This window comes from Mustela erminea, chromosome 4, assembly GCF_009829155.1.
Source record: "Mustela erminea isolate mMusErm1 chromosome 4, mMusErm1.Pri, whole genome shotgun sequence".
In the NCBI taxonomy this organism is placed as follows: Eukaryota; Metazoa; Chordata; class Mammalia; order Carnivora; family Mustelidae; genus Mustela; species Mustela erminea.
The window spans coordinates 85661990-85681640 of NC_045617.1; the positions used below are offsets into that span (position 1 = coordinate 85661990).

The window sequence follows — 19651 nt, forward strand, 5'->3', positions numbered from 1 at the left end:
GCTACGAATGGAAGTGTTGGCCCTGAGGTATGTGCATACCTCACTTTACCATGTGATGTCCAACATGAGAGTTCCCAGGGTTCTTCATTCTTGCACACAGTTGTTATTGTTAAACTAAAAAATTCTTGCTAGCAAGGGGGTGTGAAGTTGTATCTCACTGCGATTTAAATGATCATTTTCTTGGTTAATAAAGAGCTTGAACATGTTTTCATGTTTATGAGCCATTTGTGCCTTCTTTCCCTTGAAATTTATGTTCTTTTCTTTCTCTTATCTCAAGTGGCTTCTCTTTCTTTCCTTTTTTCCTTCCTTCATTTCTTTCTTTTTTTGCCCATTTTTCTGTTGGATTGGACTTATTCATGGATGTTTTCAGTATTTTGCTTTGTTGATGATAATATAGCAGATATCTTCTCCCTCCTGTGCCTCTCTTTTCATTCTTTTTATGGTATCTTTTACTGAGTTTAGAGTATTCAAGTTTATCAATATTTTCTTTAAAATATTCAAATTCATTGATCTTTTTCTTGTGGATTTTATGTCTTTGAAAAAAAATCATTCCTTACCTCATAATGTCTTCTAAAATTTTTTACTATTGTCTTTTATATTTAGGCATTTAATCCACATGGTATTGATTTTTGTGTTTAATATGAGGTAGGAGATCAATATATTTTTTCACATGGTTAATTAATTGAGCAAATGAAAGTTGTTGAAAATATTACTTTTCTCTTTGAGAGATTTATTTATTTATTTAAAGACTTCATTTATTTGGAGGAGAGAGAGAGATGGTGAGAGAGCACAAGCAGGGAGAGGGACAGAGGGAGACAGAGAAACAGACTATCTGCTGTGGTAGAGCCTGATTTAGGGCTCGAATCCTGGGATCCTGAGATTACGACCTGAGCCAAAGGCAGGTGCTTAACTGACTGAGCTTCCCAGTAGCCCCAAGAGAGTTATTTAAATGACATTGAATCTCTAGATCAACTTGGGAGGATTAGCATCCTTACAGTATTGAGTCTTCCATTCAGAATTATGGATTACCTCTCCATTTAAGTCTTCTTTACTATTTCTCAATGATGTTTTATATTTGTCTGTGTAAAAGTCTTGCACATTTTCCTTAGATTTATTCATTGACTATTCATGAATTTATTAAAATCAAACCAAATTTATTTAAATTAATTATTATTAATATTGATCATTTAATTATTAAGATTTAAATAAATTTAATTTAATTTATTTAAATTAATTTAAATAAATCAATCACACTGTTATAATCTCCCAATGTGTTGTGAACACATTGGCAAATTTACAAATTTTCCTTCTCTTTTGGTCAGTTCTTGTTTTAAGTGCTTTAAGCCTATGCTTAAAGGTGTATAAAAAATCATAGTAGCTAAATCTGTTTAGAACACTGTATTTTTAATTTTTATTTTATTCCTTTATGTTTGTTAATCCTAACTCCTCAAATTCTTTTTTTTTTTTTAGATTTTATTTATTTATTTGACAGAGACCACAAGTAGGCAGAGAGGCAGGCAGAGAGAGGAAGGGAAGCAGGCTCCCTGCCAATCAGAGAGCCTGATGCGGGGCTTGATCCCAGGACCCTGGGATCATGACCTGAGCCGAAGGCAGAGGCTTTAACCCACTGAGCCACCAGGCACCCCTCAAATTCTTTTTAGTCTGTTAATAATTTTCCTTTACCAGCTTTTTTTTGGTATATTGCTTTTTAAGACTTTGTTTAAATCTAACTGTACAGTTTTTGTTGTATTTCTTAAAAGATTATTTTTTAAAGATTTTATTTATTTATTTGAGAGAGAGAGAATGAATGAGAGAGAGAGAGCATGAGAGGAGAGAGGTTAGTGGGAGAAGCAGACTCCCTGTGGAACAGGGACCCTGATCCGGGACTTAATCCTGGGACTCCAGGATTATGACCTGAGCCAAAGGCAATCACTTAACCAACTGAGTAACCCAGGTACCCATTCTTGATTATTTTTATTCAATCTGATTATCTCTACTTTTAAATGGAGTGTGACTTGTTTACATTTTTTGTGATTTTTTTCATGTAGCTGTACTTAATTTTTTCCATTTCAGTTTGTGTCTTCTTTTAGCATCTGTTTTCTTTGGTTCATTTCATTACCTCTGTTATCTTTGGGATGGATAATATGTTCCTTCCCATATTTCCGTTTTTAAAGTAGTTATCCTTAAATTGAGAATACGTATGTCTTTCTCCAGTTTTTTAAAAAAAATACAATCTATGGTTTTTCAGTTTTCTGGTCTTATTTCTAACTACAAAGGCGTTGGCATGCTTTACTCACTGAACTGTATCTACCTTGTTATTGCTCCTTGATAGTTTCATTTTACCTTTTTATAAACAAGAATACTGGCATATTTTATTACAATCTCCAGATTCTTCTGTATTTCTTGTATCCCAGTAGTTCCTTAGTCGCGGTATATGAGGGGTAAACTCTCTTATTCTTCATTTTAAGTCTGAAAATTTCTTTTATTTATTTATTTATTTTTTTTTTTTGCTCTTATACTCTCATGACAGGCTGGATAAAAAATTCTTGTTTGTCTCTTGGCATTTTGAAAGCATTTCATTTTTTTTCTTACTTATGTTGTTGCTGATATGAAGTTCACAGTAAGTTCAAGTGAAGATTATTTTTTATCCTTGATGTTCTGTAGTTTTCTTTCCCTGTGTGGATTTGTTTTTACTTAGTCCTGCTTTGTTCTCAGTGTGCACTTTCTATTCGAGGATGTATAGCATTCCTCATCCTGGAAAATCCTCAGCAATTTCCTCTTCAGATATTTCTTCTGGGACATTCCTTTCATTCTCTTCTGATAGAACTCCTAGCAGCTGAATGTTGAATAGATTAGCTACATGATTAATTGTTCCAACCAGGACACTCTTTTGAGTGAGGGGACACTATCCAGATGAAATGTTAGGACAGATTTAACCCACTGAGCCACCCAGGTGCCCGTGAAATGTTAGGACAGATTTAATCTGGAACTGTCCTGGGCACACTGGACATGCAGTCATCTCAAATCTTGGGGCTTTTGGTCTGTCCTCCCTGTCTCCTAACTCCTCTGTTATATGTTTTGGCTTTTTGCCTTTCTGGGCTACGTTATGAGCAAGTATTTCTCTTTCTAGTCTAAAGATGATCTCATCAATTGCATCTTAAATATCTCAATTAGTACTTGTTCATTTGCAAAATGCAAAAAATAATCACAGGATCTGCCTTACATAGTTAATGTGAGCGTGGAATGTGTAATTCGTGGAAAATGTTTGGAAAAGTGCCTGGCATACGTTAAGCATTCAATAAACATTACAAAGAACATTACAAAGACAAAGAAATTTGTCTTTTTTCTTACTTCGTCTTTATTTTTTTATGTTTTTATTTTTTGTTGTGTTTAGTTAGCCATTATAGTACATAATTAGTCATTGAAGCAGGGTTCAATGATTCATTAGTTAACTGTCACACTCAGTGCTCATCGTAGCATGTGCCCTCCTCAATACCCTTGACCCTGTTTCTCTCTTCCCCAACTCCCCACTGAAACCTCCAGATTGTTTTTCAGTGTCCATAGTCTCACGGTTCATCTCCCTCTCTGATTTCTCCCCCTTTGGATTTCCTTCCCTTCCCTTATGGTCTCTGTGCTATTGCTTATGTTCCACATATGAATGAAACCATATGATAATTGTCTTTCTTTGTTTGACTTAACATAATCCCCTCCGGTTCCATCCGTGTCAAGGGAAATGGTGGGTATTCATCATTTCTAATGGCTGAATAATATTCCATTTTTTATATGGACCACATCTTCTTTATCCATTCATCTGTTGAAGAGCATATCGGTTCCTTCCATAGTTTGGCTATTGTGGACATTGCTGCTATGAACATTGGGGTGCACATGCCCCTTATTTCCACTATGTTTCTATTTTTGGGGTAAATACCCAGTAGTTCAATTGTTGGGTCATAGGGTAGCTCTATTCTTAACATCTTGAGGAACCTCCATACTGTTTTCCAGTCTGGCTGCATCAACTTGCATTCCTACCAATAGTGTAAGAAGGTTCTCCTTTCTCCACATCCTTGCCAACATTTGTGTTTCCTGTCCTAATAATTTTGGCCATTCTAACTGGTGTAAGGTGGTATCTCATTGTGGTTTTGATTTATATATCCCTGATGGCTAGTGATGTTGAGCATTTTTTCATGTGTCTGTTAGCCATTTGTATTTTTTTTTTTTTTTTTTTTTTTTTGAGAAGTGTCTGTTCATGCCTTCTGCCCAGTTTTTGCCTGGGTTATTAGTTTTTTGAGTGTTGAGTTTGAGAAGTAAGTTCTTTATAGATCTTGGATATCACCCCTTTATCTGTAATGTCATTTGCAAATATCTTCTCCCATTCTGTGGGTTGCCTCTTTGTTTTGCTAACTGTTTTCTTTACTGTGCAGAAGCTTTTTAACTTGATGAAGTCCCCAAAATTCATTTTTGCTTTTGTTTCACCTGTCTTTGGAGACATGTCTTGAAAGAAATTACTGTGACTGATTTTGAAGAGGCTACTGCCTATGTTCTCCTCTAGGATTTTGATAGATTTCTGTCTCACATTGAGATCTCTCATCTGTTTTGAGTTTATCTTTGTGTATGGTTTAAGGGAATGGTCCAGGTTCATTCTTCTATATGTAGCTGTCCAATTTTCCCAGCACCACTTACTGAAGAGACTGTCTTTTTTCCATTGGATATTTTTTTCCCGATTTGTCAAAGATTGGTTGACCATAGAGTTGAGGGTCCATTTCTGGAGTCTCTGTTCTGTTCTATTGGTCTATATATCTGTTTTTGTGCCAGTACCATGCTGTCTTGGTGATCGCAGCTTTGTAATGTAGCTTGAAGTCAGACAATGTGAGGCCCCCAGCTTTGTTTTTCTCTTTCATCTTTCCCTTGGTCATTAGGGATCTTTTCTGGTTCCATACAAATTTTAGGATATTTTTGTTCCAGCTCTTTGAAAAATGCTAATGTTTTTTGTTTTTTGTTTTTTTCCCAACGGTATTTTAATAGGGATGGCTTTGAAAGTGTAAATATCTCTGGGGAAGATAGACATTTTAACAGTGTTTATTCTTCCAATCCACATCAATAAAAGAAAAGATAAGAACCATATGATCCTCTCAATTGATGCAGAAAAAGCATTTGACAAAATACAAGTTCCACTCCTGATTAAAACTCTCCAGAATATAGAGATAGAAGGAATATTCCTCAATATCATAAAAACCATCTATGAAAAGCCCAGAGTGAATATCATTATCCATGGATCAGGAACATGACAGGGATGCCCACTCTTACCACCATTATTCAACATAGTACTAGAAGTCCTAGCTTCAGCAATCAGACAACAGAAAGAAATGAAAGGCAAATTGGCAAAGAAGAACTCAAACTCTTTCTCTTTGCAGATGACATGATACTTTATGTGGCAAATCCAAAAGACTCCACCCCCAAATTACTAGAACTCATACAGCAATTCAGCAATATGGCAGGATACAAAACCAATGCATAGAAATCAGTTGCTTTTCTATATAGAAATGTACAGAAATCTAACAATGTAACTGTAGAAAAAGAAATTAAGGAATCAGTTCCATCCACAATAGCAACAAAAACCATAATATACCTAGGAATAAACCTCAATAAAGACATAAAGGATCTATACTTTATGTCTATATACATAAGTGTATATACATGAAAGAAATTGAGAAAAACACAAAAAGATGGAAAACTATTACCTTATCTTTAAATAGTATCTATCTCTTTGTAAGTTACTGAATGATCTAGTGTGCTGTTCATGGCCTCTGTTGCTTCACATGTTTATACTTTATAAAACTCTTTCTTGCTCTGGGATTCTGCCCTTTTAAATACAGTTTACACTTGTCTTATTTCTGCATCTTGAATTTCACAATGAGACTATGAATTAGAGGTTTTCCCCCTTTATTTGCTTGCTTTTGGTTCAAAGACTTCCTTGCTATATAATAAGTTTTTCTGGGAACAAATGGTCCTGCATCCTAAAGTGAGTCTTCACGTTGGAGGCTTTGTGTTTCTTATGACACCCCCTACCCCCATCTGCTTGCATATAAATACAGGTGTAGTTTTTCAGTAATTGCCCAGCATGTGAAACTTACACATTGATCTTAAGAAGAGACCTATTTTATCATCTTCGAAAGATTCTCTGTGTACCTGGGAGGATTCAAGGGAAAAATCACCTACTCCTGGTCATAAAATTTGTGGATTTCCAGAATCAAAGGGAAAGCCCTGTAAGCATCCAAACAACAGGGTGTTACTTAGAAAACTAGACTAAGGGCAGAACCCTCCTTTGAAAGTAGAAACAAAGGAGCCAACAAAATGGTATTTGTAGAGTGTGAGAGAATGAAATTGTGAATCAAGCGGACAGCATTTCTTGCTATGGAGAGCAGTAAAACATGGCTAATAATTTTGTCTGGGATGGGGACAGAGGTCAAGGCAGATGGAGATAACCAAACTAGTTTGCAGCTCTGATGTTTGTTCTTCGTTATTTGTACTTGTGTGACTGCATGTACTTCTGTCTGAGCATGAATATGTCGTTTAAAAAAACAATTATAGGGGTGCCTGGGTGGCTTGGTCAGGTAAGTGTTGGACTCTTGATTTTGGCTCAGGTTATGATCTCAGGGGGGTGAGATCGATTCCCATGTCAGGCTCCGTGCCCAGCTTAAGATAGTCTCTTTTTCTGCCTCTTCCCTGCACTTCTCTCTCTAAAAGAAAAACAAAAACAAACAAACAAAATTAAAAAAAAAAAAAAAAACAGTTTTGGAGGGCTTTGACCAGAATTCTCCTATGTAATCTTGCAAAAGAGTATATATAAAAATACAAAATATATGAAGGTATTTTGTTGTTGGTGGTGGTGATCTTGTCCGGCATCTGTTACAGGGCAAGAACAGGATGTGCTTTTATTAATTTTTAAAAAGATTTTATTTATTTATTTGAGAGAGAGAGCAAGAGAGAGAGAGAGCCCACAAGCAGGGTGGGTGGGGGGAGCAGTGGAAGGGAGAAGGTGGAGAGGGGCAAGCAGATTCCAGCTGAACAGGGAGCCTGATGTGGGGTTTAATTTCAGGACCCTGGGATCATAATCACAGCCAAAGTCAGATGTTTAACTGACTGAGTCACCCAGGTGGCCCTGAGATGTGCTTTTAATAAACAATATTAAATGGTTATTACTGAGAGAGAGCACCATTAAAATGCTAGAAAATGTATGGGAGACTAATATTTCCCTTCTAATAATATTAAAACATTATGTTTTCTTAGTTCTCTGAAATGTATGGTTTCATTGTAAGTAATATTCCCCATGTAATTTGGTATTTTGAAAAGGTCTTTATTTTTAGGATCGGAAATGGTAGCAGAAACAAGCTTTTATGAAATTTCAGGTTAAGTTTTATAAGTTAAATGTCCATCTTCTTCCAGCCACTATGGACGAAGGCGATCAGAAGATATTATTTCCTTTATAAAAACTGAAGTACATCTAGCTATTCCGAATGTGGTAAGTATAATTAAATATTCACATGAATACAATGATATTTTGATAGTTTTTAAAGAAGTACAGCACTACAGCTGAGCTTACATTTAGAATAACTGCTTGGCTCTATGTCTTTTTAGCTCCACCAGTATTTAATGAAAAGCAGAACATTATTTTAATCTATTATAAACAATTACTCTGCATAGTTCTTGCTGTATTGACGGCATAAAAGAGGAGTTAAGCATCTAGTCAGCCATCAGTCAGCAAGTACTCTAAAAATATTCTTGCTTTTTCTTTCTTCAAGCATTAAATGATCTGAACAGTCCACCTCAGAAGTCCAGATCCCTAACCCCCAACACATAACCGTGAGGTAACCAAGAATGGCAGAAGAGAAAGAAAGAAAGGGCCTATGACCCGAGCACAGTGACACTTATGCCTTCTCCTGGCATGTGTTTCTACCACCATCCCAGCTGCCCCTTGGCATTTGGACCTCCGGGTCACACAGACTGACTGGGGTCCAATTTGAGATGTGCCATGGGATAAGGAAAGGCAGGAACAATCCATGACTCATCTCCCACCTTTGACACCAACATGGTTTGGGCTCCCGGAGGAGAGCTTCTGGGCTTATTTGGCACATTTCAAAGAACCAAGGTCAAAACCTTGGTGGTATAGCTTCTTCAATCACTTTGCTTCCTGGGCTCCACACAGAGTCCACAATTTCTGGCTGCATCCAGAAATTTCCCTCACAGGGAAAGGATGACAAGGACTGTTCTTGACCTGTTTAGCCTGCAGGAAATGACAGAATGGGCAAACCTCAGGATAGAGAAAATCCACAGACTATCCTCCTCTAACAGTCCTCTCCTCAGAGCAGCCTTCCACTGGGCCAGCTGGGGTTTTCCTACCCAGTGGGGAGTGATCTGATGAGAAACAGAGGGATGGGTGGTACTTGGCGCCAGTACCAGGAGCCCAATTCTTCTCTCCACAGGTAATGATTCCTAGTTTGGATGACATTCAACAAGCCATCAATCGGATGATCCAGCTCACCTTGGAGGTCAGCAGAGGAGTGGCTCACTGGGGGCAACAGCAGACCCGTTACATCAAGCCTGGCATCACCAGTCCCAGCCGTACTGCGCCTGATGTGACCCCTGTAAACGCAGCGAAACTGGCGAAGAAGGAAGAGAGTAAGAACATTAAGACAAATCTCAGATGAATAGAATCTTAGAGTTGTAAGAACTAGTCAATGGTCTTTAGGACTCTTCTGGGTATGACAGCATGTAGATTTTTAAAATTTTAATTCTAGTGTAACTAACATATGGTGTTATATTAGCTTCAGGTGTATAAGATAGTGATTCAGCGCTTCCATAGATCACTCAGTGCTCATCACGATAAGTAGACACTTGATCCCTTTCACCTGTTGCCCCCAGTCCCCCACCCTCACCTCCCCTCTGGTCATGATCTGCTCTCTGTAGTTAAGAATCTGCTTTTTGGTTTGTCCTTTTTTTCCTTTGTTCATTTGTTTTGTTTCTTAAATTCCACACATGAGTGAAATTATATGGTATTTGTCTTTCTCTGACTGGCTTATTTCTCTGACTTAGCATTGTACTCCCTAGGGTTATTCTCCAGCCATGTTGTTGCAAAGGGCAAGGTTCCATTCTTTTTTATGGCTGATTAAAGTCATTTCTACATGTTTATTTGTTTAACTTTGCATTAAAAATTTAAAAATTAGTGTTTTCCATACTCCATCATAAATATAACACACAGACATTTTCTTTTTTTAAATTTTTAAAATTTTTTAATAAACATATAATGTATTATTAGTCCCAGAGGTATAGGTCCAGACAGACATTTTCATCCAGAGTTTGGACATAGGTGAGCAAGGATTTCTATATCACTGCTCTGTTATCGTAATCTTAGATTCAAAGAGAAATTATAATAAGGCTTAGTACTAATTCTACTTTCAGCATTGTATTTGGTCCAATGAACTTAGTTTGTCAGAGCATGATACCTAACAGTTCTGAGTCCTGTGTTCCTTGTACATAAAATACATATAAGCTATTCCCTTAAGTAATTATGAATGTGATACAGTACTGACCCAAAGTTTCATGTATGTTTTTGCACAGTTTTGTGTAGAAAGCCAAATTACTGAGAAGTAAAAATTGCATATATTTAGGATACAAATGTGATATTTTGATATATGTATATGATTACCTCAAAGTAATTAACATGTCCATCACCTCCCACAGTTACCATTTTTTTGGTGTATGCGAATGGTAAAATAATTTTAAATCTACTCTCTTAGCAAATTTTAAGTATACAATACATTGGTATTGTAGTATCTGTAGTCACCATGTTGTACATTAAATCTCTGGACCTTACTCATCTTATAATTGAAAGTTTGTACCCTTTCCTCCACCCCTCAGCCTCTTGTAACCATTGTGTTACTCTGTGTTACTATGGGTTTGGCTTTTTTTTTTTTTTTTTTTTTTTTTTACAACGGAATATTATTCAACTTTAAAAGAATGAAACCCTGCCTCTGGTGACAACAAAGAGAACCTGAAGGGTATTATACTGAATGAAATAAGCCAGACACAGACAAATATCATGTAATTTCATTTATACATGAACCTAAAAGAAAAGTCAAACACTTTTTTCTAAAACTACATCCTCTCCATTGGTAACCAGTAAAATGTAAATTGAAAACAGTAAGATACCATGTAAGTTACATGAACAGGTGGCCCAGGCTCCATATACCCTTTCTACGTTGCACCAACACTGCTCTGATTCTATCTGTGGTCTCATGGGGTATTCCCTACAGCCAGCTAATGGAGGATGAAAAATCTCAGGCCCAGTCTATGTTGAGTTGGTTTGATATATTGGTGTGAGTTGAAAATGGACTATTGCACTATAGACTATAAGGAGTGGCCCTTAAGGACAGCAAGAGGGTACTTAACCCCAGTAGGCAGAGCTTCAAGCAGTATATCCTTTTGAAGGAGAGGTGAATGACCTAAAGCAAAGATATACATGACTCTTGGACAATGATGAGTGGCTAGACTGGTTGTTCAAGACCTAGAAGGAGCAACATTGAAAATCAGAGGCGTGGAGGCCTGGGGAAAAGCATGCGAGTGGGTCTATGTATGCACATAAAATAGCAGGCAAAGGAAATATTAGTGCCATCCTTTTTTTCAGAAATGTTAAATAATTTGTCCAGGGGCACCCGGGTGGCTCAGTCAGTTAAACCTCTGCCTTTGGCTCAGGTCAAGATCTCAGGGTCCTGGGATCGAGCCCTGTGTCAGGCTTGGTGTTCAGTGGGCACTCTGTTTAACGGTTCTCTCCTTCTCCCTCTGCCCCTCACCTCTTTATCTGTCTCTCTCTCTCAAATAAATAAATCTTTAAAAAATTTTTTTTAAATGACAATGGAAAAAGATTGGTCCACTGCCCTGGCCATATTCCTGCTGTGGACTCCATTACATGGCTCATAAACACAGCCCTGCCAGATGCTCTGATTAAGATGAGACCTTTATTTTCCAGATCATAAGTGATAGGACTAACCTATGATCCTAACCCATGGCTTCTCCGCAAAGGGCTTTTGTAAATTTGGAGGAAAGCTGAAGCCAGACTGGACACAGTCGTTTAGCTTCTTTTTTTCTGAGAACCTTCTTCTAATATGGGCGATTAATGTTCTTTCCAACTAGGTTTGTGCTTAGTGTTCAGTTAAAAAAAAATTAAACAATATATTATTTATAGATAAGCATGTTGGTTTATCTTCAATGAAAATTCAGGATCCTGGTTACCACTGAGAGTAAGGGATGAATATATGATTGAAGAGGACCTAGAGGGGACTACTGATATATTATGACCATTCTTCCCTTAACCTGGGTACTGAGTACATTGAAATTATTTTCCTTCTAATTTAGTATGTTTTATATATGTCATATTCTTTTTTAAAAAAGATTTTATTTATTTATTTGACAGACAGAGATTACAAGTAAGCAGAGAGGCAGGCAGAGAGAGAGGAGGAAGCAGGCTCCCTGCTGAGTAGAGAGCCCGATGTGGGGCTCGATCCCAGGATGCTGGGATCATGACCTGAGCCGAAGGCAGAGGCTTTAACCCACTGAGCCACCCAGGCGCCCCCATACACATTCTTTTAGCACACTAGCAATATGAAGGATTTTCTGCTAATGGTATCTGTGGAAAAATTTAGTAGCATTTATTTCGCATTAAGTTGAAGGATAAAACAAAGAAGACTGCTATCATCACCTCTATTCAATATTTTATTGGAGAAATGAGGCAATAAAAAATGAGATAATTGGAAAGGAAAACTAAGTTGTTCTTACTTTAAAGATCATGCATAGGAAATCCCATGAATCTAGAGATGTCTATTAGAACTAATAAGTTCAATAATGTTAATGTATAAAAGACCAACATACAAAAGTATTTCTATAATGGTCAATAATTCAATTAAAATGTAATAGAGTTATATGTCACTTATATCTCAATAAAGCTGGGAAAAATGTAATAGAAAAAATGGGTTTTTCAATAGCCACAAAACCTTAAGGTAGTTAATAAATAAATGTAAAAAATATTTGTATAGCATTTTTGGAGAAAATAATTATTATGGAATGGTATAATGAAAAATAGGAATAAATCCACAACATGAAGAACTTCATTTGTTAGTTAATTTACAAACTCGACATAACTCGATAAAATTCCAATGAAATCACAACAGAATTTTTTATACAATTTGTTAAATTAATTTTCATTTTCTTCTGTAAAATTATATGGAAGGGTAAAGAGCCAAAAATATCTCAAAATATTGAAGGAAAACAAGGTAAGGGGTCCTATCCTGACACATAGGAAGGAGTGTTATTATGATAGACTAATTAAAACAATCTAGTGTGTCTATTAAGACAGACTAATTAAAACAACAAAATAAATGCTTCTAAATTTTGAGTGGTCCAAGAATTGATAGACTAGTGGATCAGGACAGAGGTACAGCAATACTTACATATATGAAAATTAGATATATGACACAGGTAGACTTACCAATCAAAGAAGAAAGAATGTGCTATTTATTTATTTATTTATGATATGCTTTTATTTATTTATTCTTTTGAGAGAGAGGACAAGCAGCAGGAGAGGCAGAGGGAGAGGGAGAAACAGACTCCTTGATGAGCAGGGAGCCGGACTCAGGGCTTGATCCCAGGATATTGGGATCATGACCTTAGCTGAAAGCAGCCACTTAACTGACTGAGCCACCCAGGCACCCCTTAAATTAGATTTTAAAAGCATCTTAAATTCATAACCCATTATTCTATATTTTATAGCACTGTTAAACATATAAATATACACATATATATATATATATCTCCTATAACACTCTTTTGAGTCAAATATAACAAATATATTTATGACATTAGAGTAGGGAAAAATTCTTTTTTTTTTTTAAGATTTTATTTATTTGACAGACAGAAATCACAAGTAGGCAGAGAAGCAGGCGGGGGGCGGGGGGAAGCAGGCTCCCTGCTGAGCAGAGAGCCCGATGCGGGGCTCGATCCCAAGACCCCGGGATCATGACCTGAGCCAAAGGCAGAGGCTTAACCCACTGAGCCACCCAGGCGCCCCAGAGTAGGGAAAAATTCTTAAGACACATGAAAGTCAAACCATAGAAGAAAATATGTTTAAGTTTGACTTCTTTTTTTTCCCCCAAGCTTTTATTTATTATTTGACAGAGAGAGACACAGCGAGAGAGGGAACACAAGCAGGGAGAGTGGGAGAGGGGGAAGCAGGCTTCTCACTGAGCAGGGAGCCTGATGCGGGGCTGGATCCCAGGACCCTGGGATCAGGACCTGAACTGAAGGCAGATGCTTAATGACTGAGCCATCCAGGCACCCCTAAGTTTGACTTCCTTATATTTAAAAACATTCTTTAAAGGATTTTTAAATTTAAATGACTGTGCTGAGATCCTTAATAAAATATCAGCAAACTGAATCCAGAAACACATAAAAAGGAGCATCTATTATGACCAAAAGAGAATTATCCCAGAAGGTTGGTTTGACATGATAATATACACCCTGACAACAGAATAAAGGACAAAATCACATGATCACCTCAGTAGACACAGAAAGGATTTGGTAAAATCCAGCTCTCTTTCATGATAAACATATTCAACAATCTGGGGACAGAATTAAACTTCTTCAACCTGATAAAGGACAACTATGAAAAACTTACAGTCAACATCCCACTTAATGGTGAAAGAATAAATTATTTTCCCATAAGATCAGAAACAAGTTAAGAATGCCAGCTTTTACCATATTGATACATTATACTGGACATTTGTTCTAGTGGCTTTAAAGATTTTTATTTATTTATTTGACAGAGAGACAGTAAGAGGGAGCATGAGAGGGGAGAAGGTCAAAGGGAGAAGGAGTCTCCTCGTGGAGCTGGGAGCCTGACTGGGGACTCAATCCCGGGACTCTAGGACCATGACCTGAGCTGAAGGGAGTTGCTTAACCAGCTGAGCCACCCAGGAGCCCCTGATCTAGTGGCTTTAATAAGAAATTAAGATATACAGACTGGAAAGGAAGAGACAAAACTGGCTTTATTAACAGATAACATTATCATGTAATGTTGATGCAAAAACATCCTCAGGAATATATACACATGTAAAACTATTAGAACTAATAAATGAGTTCAACAAGTATGCAGGATATAAAGTTGATATAAAGGCTTGATTATATTTCTAAATACTAGGAATGAACAATCTGAAAATGAAATTTAAAAAAATAATTTCATTACAATAATGTCACAAAGAATAAGTTTAACAGAAGTTTTAAGTCCTGTACACTGGAAGCTACAAAATGTTGCTAAAAGGTACACCATGTTCATGGATTGGAATACTCAGTACTTACTGCTAAAATGGCAATTCTCCCAAATTAATCTATAGATTTAGTGGAAACTCCGTCAAAATCCTAGAAAGTGGTTTTGCAGAAATTGAGTTGATCCTAAAACTTGAATAAGGAATAGGAAAATTCAAAGAAGCTATAATAGTCAATATAATTTTGAAAAAAGATAGTAAAGCTAGAGTACTTGTATGAGTTGATTTCAAAACATACTATAAAGTTCAGTAATCAAAACAGTACAGTGTTGCCCTAAGAAGAGACATTTAGTTCAGTGGGACAGATAGGCAACCCAGATATAAACTTTAAAGTCAACTGACTTTCTGAAAGGATACCAAGTCAAAAAAATGGGGTAATGGATTGCCTCTTCAACACATAGTGCTGGAACAATTAGACATACATATACAAAAAAAAAAAAATGGAGTTGGTATCTTACCTCACAATATTCAAAGAAATTAACTCAAAGTCAACAATAACAAAGCTTTTAGAGGGGAGAGGGGTGGGGGATGAGTTAGTCTGGTGATGGGTATTAAGAAGGGCATGTATTGCATGGAGCACTGGGTGTTATTAGACAAAAAATAAATCATGGAACACTACATCAAACACTAATGATGTACTGTATGGTGACTAACACAGCATAATAAAAAATTTTTTTAAAGAAAAGAAGAACTGAAACTATAAAAATTACAGAAGAGATCATATAAGAAGTTAGGATTTGGGGTTAGATAAAAATTTCTCGGGAAAGACAGTAAAAATGTGATCCATAACAAAGAAAATAGACCAATTGGACTTCATCCAATTTAAAAACTTTTGCTCTTCAAAAGACACCATTTAAAAAATTAAAAGGGGAAGCCACACATTTGGAGAAAATATTTGCAATTCATACATTTGATATAAAGTACTTGTATTCCGAATATATATAAAGAATTCAAACTGAGTAGTAAGAAGACCATCACCCTTCCCAAATGGGCAAAAAGTGAGTTCAACAAAGAGGATACATGAATGTCTAAAAAGCACATGAAAAGATACTCAGCATCAATAGTTATTAGGGAAATGCAGGTTAAAACTATGATGATATACCAATGCACACCTACTGGAATAGATAAAAAATTTTAAAAATCTACAATAATAACTGTTGACAAAGAACTTGGAACTCTGATGCATTACTGAAGGGAATATATAGAAAGGTACAGCCACTTTGGAACTGGTTTGTCGCTTCCTTAAAAAGCTGAACATAACTCTGCCATTTGGCTCAGGAATTCCACCCCTAGGAATTTACCCAAGATAAATGAAATCATTGGTCCATGTGAAGGTATGAATTTTCACCGCCAAATGTGGTGAAGCTATTTCTAATAGCTTCAAATTGCTAGCAAACCAGATGTCCAAAAGCCAGCCAGTGGACAAACAAAATGAGGTAGAGCTACACCGTGGAATGCTTCTGTGTAGTAAAAGGGATAGAACTGTCAGTACTTGCAACATTAGTTACTTAGCTAATTAAGCCAATACCTTGTAGTTTCTTTTGCTTTGATTTTGATTAAAATTAAGACAAAAGAGCAATTGAGTGACCTGATCTTAAGAAAAGATTGTGGCAAATTCAACAGGAATCCTCTTTTAAGAGATGCTTCTCGTCTTCGGCTAATTGTTGCCATGCAGAAACATGGGTCCTGTGCTACCTGATTAAAGCTTTTCATTTTTATTTTTATTTCTTTTTAAAAAATTGTTTGAGAGAGAGAAAAAGAGAGAGGAGGGATAGAGAGAATCTTAAGCAGACTTCATACCCATCATGGAGCCCAGGGTAGGGCTTGACTTGGGGTTCGATCTCACAACCCTGAGATCATGACCTGAGCTGAAACCACGTAACAAATTGAGCCAACAAGATGCCCTAGATCAAATGTTTTTATTAAAAAAAATTTTTTTTAAGTTTTTACTTATTAACTGGAGAGAGAGAAAGCACAATAATAAGCAGGGGGAGTAGCAGGCTCCACACTGAGCAGGAAGCCAGATGTGGGGCTCAATCCCAGGACCCTGGACCATGGCCTGAGCTAAAGGCAGATATTTAACTGACTGAGCCACCCAGGCACCCCAGATTAAACCTTTTTAAAAGAGAAGTTAGAGATCTGGCATTTTGCATGGAAGATCATGCTTTTTAATTGTTCACAACTGTTTTGAAAAAGCAAGGTATTATTTGGTCCAAACATATCTGTATAGTCTGTTGGATGGGGAATACTTGAGAATTTTGAGCAAAGCAGTGACATGATCAGATTTTGCCAAGAGATGTTTAAAGTCGTGGTTAATAGTGATAGCATGATCTAGATATACCAGATGTTGAGCTAAGATGAACATATGTTGTCTCATTTAATCCTCACAAGTATTTTCATGAAGATTAAAAAACGGGCCTAAAGTTATTTAGATAATAAATACAGTGCCTCTATTTAAACCACCATGCTTTTCTGTGGGGCAGCAATGCCAGCGCTTTTGATCTTTCCTTGGAGGACTTATTTGGCGGCGGGTGGGGGGGAGGGTTCATCAGTGTCTTTCTCTTCTCTGAAAAGAGTTTCCCCACATTAAAGAAATCTAGGCCTCAGAATGTGACACAGTGGTTTAATAAGAGTAAATGAAGGCATAAGAGAATAGTTCTAATTACTTGGAGGGTCTTTCAAAAATGACAGCTTGAAAAAAGTTTATAAATATTAACATTGATAATATTTAAAGTTGAATATAGAAATTATCTACATAGAAAAACATCTGACTTCTGTTTTCAGGATCTTTTGAAGAAATTATTCCTGCAAGGAAGCTGAAGAATTTTTATCCGGGGGTAGCAGAGCACAAGGATATTTCCAAGTTGGTTCTCCTCCTCTCTTCCTCTGTGAATTCTCTGCGAAAGGTGGCTCATGAAGCTTTGCAGGACTTTCAAAAGTATAAGACGCTTTGGACTGAGGATCGAGATGTGAAAGTGAAGGTCTGTCTCTGCTACTTGTGATACATTCTGGGTTTGGGTTGTTTATATCTAACCGGTGGCAGAGGACCAGGAAAGTGTCAGTGACCATGACAGGAACTCCTGAGCAGAGGTCAGGAACCTGTAAATGCCCAGCTCCTAACATACTTGATTTTCTGCAGTTCTCTCAGTGACACTCGGAGGCAACTGAAAGGAATGAAGCTCAGGCAGATTTTGTTTAATTTGCGTAAACAGTTGAGTACCGATTACGTTCCAGACACATTCAGAGGCTGGGTATTTGAGAGCGTGTCACACTTATATAGATACAGTGTCTTTGTCACACTTACACAGATACAGTGTCTTTTTGGTTAGAGACCCAAGGACACATGAATAACTTACTATTATTATTATTGTTATTGTTATTCATGGTAGACTATGGCATTCCCTCACATAACCTCATCTTCTGATATTACTGGCTCATCCCTCTCTTTACTGAGCTACTAGGCTCACATACGAGTGGAAAAATATATAAGCAAACAAAATAAAACAAAAAAATGCAATGTGAGATTTATACTATCAAAAAGCTAAAGAAAACACTGTTTCCTTACTACAGGAGTTTTTGGCTAACAACCCCTCTCTGACTGAAATCAGATCAGAGATTCTACACTTTGCTACTTTTGAACAGGAGATTGATGAGTTGAAGCCTGTTATTTTTGTGGGAGCCCTTGAAATGCATACAGGTATTTAAAAAATATTATATATAGTATCTTTATTTTCACGTGAAATGCTGCTTTATTTAGAAAACAGTTATGAAGCTACCTTGGTACAATTTTATAAATATCAAATATTTCTGGACCACTAATATTGTTCATATATATGTTATATATATGTATATATACAATGTGTGTCATATATATTATTATATATTCTTTGCATATAATATTATATCAGGGTGGCTTAATATACTAAGTACAATGCAATTCCTTAACTGGCAGTCAAACAACGAAGTGACAGGTGAAACTCTTTTTCAGGTTACTGTGAGGAAGGAATTGTATACATGAGATAGGAATGAAACAATTTGAGGTTTCCTGAGATGTTAATCCACTTGGGATTAGAGTATCAAAGGATGATAAGACAGCCAATTAATATATGAAATAAAAAGCCCAACCTGATTTTACTGATTACAAGAGTAAGGGAGAGTGATGCTGGTCAGGCCCAGGTGTTCCCAGGAGAGTATACTCATATGAGGTGTCTGGGCAGCATGGGGTTTCAGGACTGTGGGTGTAAATAGGTTAATACCATCTGTGGAAAGATATTTACCCAGGTGAGGTTGTTGTTGATTGGTTGGCACACAGAGGCGGGTTTATCCATATGTTCTTTTTGATTGGTTGACATTCAGAAGGGAGGGACTGATGCTGATTGGGTGGCAGAAGTATGTGACCTGAGGTCAGTTGGTCTATAGATTGTGTTTAAAACTGAGTTATGGTGGCTACTAATTGCCATGGTTACAGTGGTACTTTCTTGTCAGAAGTTTGTGAGGTTTTATTCTCAGAAGATATTTGAATGACCTATTTAACATCAACTATTCGCCTTAAGTAGATTTTCAGATCTATCCTTAAGGAATAAGGGTACCTGTGGCTCTCAAATTTGACTATTAAGGTTCCCCAACCTCTTTAACCCCATTCTTTCTGTTGGTGGTAATGACAGAGCTCACCACATGAACTGCTTTATATGGGACACTTAGCATACTACTTGGCAAATAGTTGATGTTCAATAAATATGAAATATTGTTATTGGTTTTTTAAAGGTTTATTTATTTGAGAGAGAGAGAGAGAGAGCATGGGAGGCAGAGGGGGGGCAGAGAGAGAGGGACAGAGAGAATCTCAAGCAGACTCTCCACTGAACAAGGAGCCAGATGCCGGGCTTGATCCCACCACCATGAGATTATGACCTGAGCTGAAATAAAGAGTCGGCAGCTCAACTGACTGAGTTACCCAGTTGCCCCTTAAATGCTGTTACTATATCTATAAAGAAGGGATTTAATTTGGGGAAGAATCACAAATACTTGAAGGGAATATTTAGTTAGAAATCAGAAGCTATGCTTCAGGGGCAGTAATTCCAAGAAGTATAGACTTTTGAAAAAAGAGTTTACCTGTTATTATTACTATTATTTAAATTGCCTATTTGTTTTCTCATAGTGGTTAGCACTGTGATTCCTCATACAAAAATCAACTCCAGCTCAGTGTGAGAGTTGACTGGGGGCTCGATTTTAGAGAGAGAGAACTCAGAAATGGAATAGGCAGCAACGGTTCTAAAGAAGGGGGG

The 19651-nt window shown here is 36.9% G+C and overlaps 1 protein-coding gene across 6 annotated transcripts in view; it reads left to right on the forward strand.

Annotated features, from left to right (window-relative positions):
* The window catches only part of DNAH8 (dynein axonemal heavy chain 8), a 342799-nt gene that overhangs the window by 96031 nt on the left and 227117 nt on the right, over nt 1-19651 (forward strand). For all 6 annotated transcript variants that reach the window (XM_032339820.1, XM_032339819.1, XM_032339821.1 and 3 more), the window contains 4 exons: nt 7444-7519; nt 8481-8676; nt 17154-17350; nt 17940-18066. In XM_032339820.1, the coding sequence (XP_032195711.1) occupies nt 7444-7519; nt 8481-8676; nt 17154-17350; nt 17940-18066 (596 nt within the window). The remainder of the gene's footprint in view (nt 1-7443; nt 7520-8480; nt 8677-17153; nt 17351-17939; nt 18067-19651) is intronic.